Below are 6209 nucleotides of genomic sequence, written 5' to 3' on the forward strand. Positions count from 1 at the left end.
AGGTCAAATACCAGGCCCAGGTTCAATGATGCCTGGTCAGCCCATGCCAGGCCGCATGCTTCCCACTGTTGCAGCCAACATCCACCCCTCTGGCAGTGGCCCTGCCCCTCCTGGTTTGCCTCCAATGCCAGGAAACATCTTAGGACCCCGGGTACCTCTTACGGCACCTAACGGCATGTGTAAGTAGCACAGTGTGAGAGATGCCTTACCCCAGGGTCTCTCTGGGAGGGTTGTAAACAGGGAGGAAGTCTTCGTTGTCTTGTCTGTGGTTTGGCAGGTCCATGGACAGTGTAACCTACAACAGTGGTTTCCAGAAGACCTGTTAACATCAGTGCTCTTCAGCATCCTCAACGGGGTTGCACAGGTGATAAGAGCTTTCAGTCAGTTGGGCTCATATGCCAAAAGTATTCCTTCCTCACTTTAAGCTTATCTAGTTTGAATCTTGGTAAACATACAGACCCTCTGGGTGCTACTTTTCCCTATAGGAGTCTTACAGATATCAAATTCGCAAGTGGTGAGTGTGAAAAGTAGGAACTGGTTTAGGACAGGGATAAGCAATAGGCTTTCTTTATAGCCACCCCAATGTATTGATAGTGGCTGCTTAGACCATGGGATTGTGTTGAAGAAGGAATTTGAAGTCCCAACAGGCTGAGTGGAGAAAGCACAGAGGCAGATAAGCTATGTCTACAGGATGTTATATGCAAAGCCAGATAATTTCTCCCATGGCACCCTTATTGCTCTAACTCTGAACTTCACAGGGTTCCTTTAGAGACTTTGACCTATCCTTTACTCCCATAAACCTCAGTGAGAATGATCCCACAATGCAATCAGTAGTGACCAAATAGCCAACTCACAACTGTGAGTCCATTTTGGAAGTCTGTATATGCCAACGAGTTTGCTTCTATTCACAGTAGAGAGCTGGGATACATAAGAATTCCTAGTCAGGGCCCTCCCTGGTGGCACAACGGGTTAAAGTGCAGCACTTCAAAGCTAGCCACAACTAGCATGAGTTCAGTCCCAGCCAGGGAGAGGTGACCCACATGGCGTGGCAGACTTCTGTGTCTCCCACTGCTCCCCTCAGCAGTGTACTTTGTAAATCTGCCTGTTCTGCTCCCCACCTTACCTCCGGTGAATCCACTCACTGCCCTTGCACTTTTGGCTGTACCCCAGATCTGTATGCATAAATAAATAAATCTTTAAAAAAAAAAAAAAAGAATTCCTGGTCTCCAGGAGCTTTAGTTGGGTAAGCAGGAAATGAATTCATCCAAAAGTTAATGATAATATGAAGTCTTTGAGTGTTGTAGAACTCAAGTGTAGGACACTTCTCCAGTTTGAGAAGATAAGCTGTAAGAAAACAAAGGCAGGTCTTATTTCTCTTTGGCCCCCTAGGGACTAGAACAAACTCCATTCACAGAAAAAAGAGTAATTTGTCTAGGTACATAGGATTGTGAAAATAGAATAAAAACTGTCTCCCATGAGTTCAGTGGTCAGAGATTGTAGTTTAGTGGGTACCCTTTTTCCTTGGCAAAATAATGTTGGCCATCCACATTGTAGAGGGAGTGTCATTGGCCTTTACCATCTTTGTGTCCTGTTCACCCATGATTTATGACTGCAGGAATCTGTCCTTACTCAGTGGAGGCACTCAGTGAAGCAACTTGAAAGTGTGGAAAGCCTCGGTGCTTCCCCTCCACAAACATACTTACTGCCTGCCACAAATACATATTTCAGGGATTGTGAGCCTCTGACTTGGCTCTTGAGGACTGGGCCTGGAAAATGGCATAAGCAGTGGGCTTCAAATGCTTGACAAGCGTTAGGGATTTGGTGGACACCTCCTGAATGTAAAAGATTGGGTAAACTGACTGATAAGCAAGGTAGCACTTAAAGTTAATTGTTTCGTGTTTTCTTTTCTGGTGTAAATGTTAAAGGTTTAAAAAAAAAACTGAATTAAAGGATCTTTAAGGTTCCTTTGTACACTGAGGTTGAATAGGAAAGAGCCCCAGACACTCACACTAATTGTTCCCTTCAGGACCTGACCTAGTTTTGGCCAAAAATCCAAGGACTGCAGTTCAAGAGCTGTGAGGCCTCCCAGGAATGTCCAGCTTGTCAGCAGCTGCCTCAAGTGAAGCTCTCTGGCCCTGGTGGAGACAGTTAATCAGCAAGAAATTATTGATAATCTATTTTGTGCCCAGCTAGACTGGGTATTGTGAGAGGAAAGAAAGAAGACACAGAATTTTCCCAGGAAGGAGCTTATCATCTAATTGATGAAATAAAATTAGCAGATTGCCATTAAAAAACAATAAAATCAAATTACAATTTTAAATTCTGAAAAGGTCTGGAGTGATTCTTGGAAGGGGTAGTCTTTGAAAGGATTATGGTAATGATTGAGACATTTTCCTCCCACCGCGCCCACCCCAGCCATATAGATTAGGTACAGAAGATGAGCAGTGTCTTGGAAATTCAAATGGGTCTGACCAGTGTAGACCCCACAGTGGGCGGCAATGTCTCAAAGGCTGCACTGGTTGTTTAGCATTAAGAAAACTACCCCGTGTCATTTTTCTCTGAATGGGCTCTTCCCAGACCCTGGTGTTTCCAGCAATGACGAGTTACTCTTGAATGTGTTTGCAGATCCCCCTCCACCGCAGCAGCAGCCACCGCCACCACCACCCGCAGATGGAGTCCCTCCGCCTCCTGCTCCAGGCCCACCAGCCTCAGCTGCTCCTTAGCCTGGAAGATGGAGGGACCATCCACCCAGCACCACCAGCTGGAGTGGAGATGACAAGACTTGTGTTCCTCAGCTTACTTGGGTTTCTTTCAGGATTTTTCTCTCACAGCCCCAAGTGTCCCACATTTCCCCTTCCTTTTGCCACCCCTCTCCATCTTTGACACCTTTTGTGGTAGTTCCTCAGCCAGCACCCTAGGCGGAGCCTGTAGTGACGGGTATGGCCAGGTCATATTAAAATAACCTGTTTGCCCCTGTCATGGTATGGACGGGTGGGGGGGGGGGTCGGGGGGGTACTAACAGTTTACTTGCAGGTCCTGTCAGCATTTTAATATTCTGTGTCTGTCATATTTGCTCTCCTGTTTTTGCCTTTATGCTTCAATGGATAATACTTCATAGTGATTATCTTTTCTCTTTTGAATTTATTGCTTTAAAGGAGTGCATCCTACGTTAATAGGAACCAAAAAATGATGATGGGCAGAGGGGATAGCCAGGGGGGATAAACCTTAAGGCATTATAAGTGACCTTATTTCTGCTTATCTGAGCTAAGAATGGTGCTGATGGTAAAGTTTATAAGACTTGCCACACAGAAGCATCAGAATTAAAAGAGATAGGGAAAGGGACCCCATTGATTTTATCCCTAGTGAGGACTCTGAGGACCTTCACCCTGCCTGGCAGAACATACCCCCTCAACTACATGATAGGGGAGAACACAAGCATTGGAACAGACACACTGCTTCCTTGGGCCTGCTGGTTCTGCTTTTCTATGCAGACGGTTTGTTGGATGAGGAGTGAGTGTTTCTCTGAGGTCATTTGCAGGGCTGGGACTTGGGGAAATGTTCCATAGACCAGCCAGAAAATTTGTAGGATTGGCTATCCAATTAGTCTTGCCTACTATTTACTGCTTTGTGTGCATTCTTTTATCTCCCTCTTTAAAAATCCTTTTAAAAGACAAAAAAAAGTAGGTAGTTCTAAATATTTTAGCTCATGGAACTTGGTAAGGATGGCTATGGGTACAAATCCCCAAACTACCTCTTGCAATAGCCAGGGTGAACAGAATTTAGTGATGCGGTACTTAAGCTTTGGGTTAGGGTTGGAGAAGTAGTGCAGCATCTGCAGCCTCTAGTACCTTCTTTCCCTTTCCTGAGATCTCACATTCTATCTCTCACAGGGTTGTCAAGGCAATGCTGAGGTACCAAGGGACTCAACTTGGCAGTAAAGCACCGTGCTTTGAGGGTTGGGGAGCTCTGACTGATAATGGGATACCACTCCAGAGAAGGAGCCACAGAAATGCCTTAATTTGAACCCATTTCCACCCTTACTAATGAGTGATTTGAGAGTTCTTGGGTTTCTCCTATTGTCCTCCTTCCCTGCTATCCTTTCACAGGTGGGAAAAAGGTGTTTTTGGTAGAGCTTAATTCTCAAGGCACCTGGCCCCTTCACATAATCTTAAATAATAACTCCATTATTTAGAATGCAAGGTGAACATCTTTGAATTTCTTTTCCTCTGTATATTCTATAAAGCTTTACATATGAGAGGGTATAGGAAGGTGTTTGTAAAAACACCCTAGAACTTTTTTTCCTTAATATCAGAAAGCAAAAAAAAAAAAAACCACAATTACAATTTGCCTTTCAAACCCTCAGGTGTTGCCTCTAACCAAGTGGCCCTGGTCACCATCAGAGTACTGGAACCACAGAGACCTTGTTCCCTTTGTGCATGTGTTCTGGATTCTTGGAGTGGAAATGAGCTTGTTCATACTGGAGAGTTCCAATTCATTTGCCTCCAACAAGACCCCAGTGCCTTTTGATTAACGGCCAGGGTTTTCCCTATTTCCTACCAGTCTTTCCCAAAGGAAACTAATTCCAAATACCTTTTCCACTGGGGTCTTAGAAGGAAAGTGGAATTCTGGTTCATACTGTGGTCCCTTGTAACCTCAGGTCTTTAATGTGATCACTTTCAAATTTAAAAGATCCAGGTGGAAATATTTTTACTATGCTGGTAATCTACAAAATACCTGAATTATTAACACTGTTATATTTCCGTATAAGTGGTGACATTTTGTTTTCATGTCTTTGATCTGGTTTTGTTCCTGTATTACAGCCACCCAGTTTAGGGGGGTGGGGGGGGACATGTGGTTTTTGTACAAATGTGTTTCTCATTGTGTTATTTTGGAAAAATGAAGGGAGTTTTGAGATATTGGAGAAAATTGATCAAGAAGACCTAATCTCCTTTTTCATTGAATAAATAGAACATCATTTCTGGATTCTAGTCCCAATCTGCATTCATTTATCAGCTACTTAATGTGTCCTACAATGACCCTAAATATTAAAAATCACCTCGTCCTGGTAAATAGTTCAGTGACTCAGGACTTCCTGACTGGGTCAACCTTCATGATTCTTAAACAGTCAAATGTATCTTGCCCACTACTTATTTCCATGGAGAAGATCCCAGGAAAGATGGCCAATATCCTAGCACCTCCAAGAAACGAGTAAGTTTTACTTAGTGAGCTAGAGAATGTTTGTCAGGATGTAGTTTAGGGAGCCGGGAATAGGAAGAAGGCCTTGAGGCACACATAGGTATAAACCCTAAACAGAAAACAAGTAATTGCTTTCAAGATGTTTAATTACCCAGTGAAACAAAAGAAACACAGTCTGCTAGGAGGTTCCTGATGAAAGTGCCAGGCTGGTTGGTGCTTTGCTCCCTGACCTGTTCCACATTCTTCCCTCTAATCAAATGCTAGAGCTAACTATCTCCTTATACTTTCCACGAGTTGCTGAGGGAAATTAAACCTTGATCCAAACTAAAGACTTGATTTCTAAACTTCAGTGGATTCTTTTTAGCACGCAACAAAACAGTCAATCCCCATCCACAGATTCCTCCTCCTGTGAGTAATTCCACCAAAGGCAATTAAGAACAGCCGTTTTCCAACTTTAATACATACACATCTGGATCACTTGCACAATTGTTAACATACAAGCTGCTGGGCCTCTGATTTAGTAGGTTGGGATAAGTTCTGAAATCTTGCATTTTTAACAGGTTTCCTGGAGTTTCTGATACAGCCAGCCAAGGGACCACCCTTTGAGTTCTAGGCTGATTAAGAAGATTTTATGATAGAGCAATGTCTACATAGTTGCTGATGGCTCTCATTCCATCAGTCCCTTAGTCTGATAAACTTGGGAGCCTACTATGTGTCAGGCACTGGATCTTGCTTACATGACATTATGAAGAAAGTTGATGCCCTTACCCTCCTGTCCACTTTATAGGGTGGGGTATACCAGACCATAAATAGTTAATATGCTGAAAGTATTGCTGAGTATGGTAATCTAAGGGGTTACCACCTGGACCTCATTCCAAGAAAACCATCTGAGTAATCAGAGCATCCTTTTATTTGGATGTACAATACCAATCTCAGAGGATTTCTTTGTGCAGACCTCTCTCTCTGAGGCTCATAATAAAGCTGCTTTCTACAGTTCTCAAAACTTAACTGTT

General features: G+C 43.4%; 1 protein-coding gene across 3 annotated transcripts in view; it reads left to right on the forward strand.

The window, feature by feature from the left end:
* Positions 1–4988, forward strand: part of SMARCC1 (SWI/SNF related, matrix associated, actin dependent regulator of chromatin, subfamily c, member 1) — a 129823-nt gene extending 124835 nt beyond the window's left edge. The window contains exons 27-28 of one of the 3 annotated variants that reach the window (XM_004676221.1): positions 3–179; positions 2626–4988. In XM_004676221.1, the coding sequence (XP_004676278.1) occupies positions 3–179; positions 2626–2723 (275 nt within the window). In that variant the 3' untranslated portion in view covers positions 2724–4988. Of the gene's footprint in view, positions 1–2; positions 180–2026; positions 2300–2625 lie in introns of those variants that run through there. The other 2 variants (XM_012720447.1, XM_012720448.1) reach the window with 2 other exon arrangements.
* The last annotated feature ends 1221 nt before the right edge of the window (positions 4989–6209 follow it).

Source organism: Condylura cristata, unplaced genomic scaffold (genome assembly GCF_000260355.1).
Source record: "Condylura cristata isolate star-nosed mole 26May11 unplaced genomic scaffold, ConCri1.0 scaffold00004, whole genome shotgun sequence".
In the NCBI taxonomy this organism is placed as follows: Eukaryota; Metazoa; Chordata; class Mammalia; order Eulipotyphla; family Talpidae; genus Condylura; species Condylura cristata.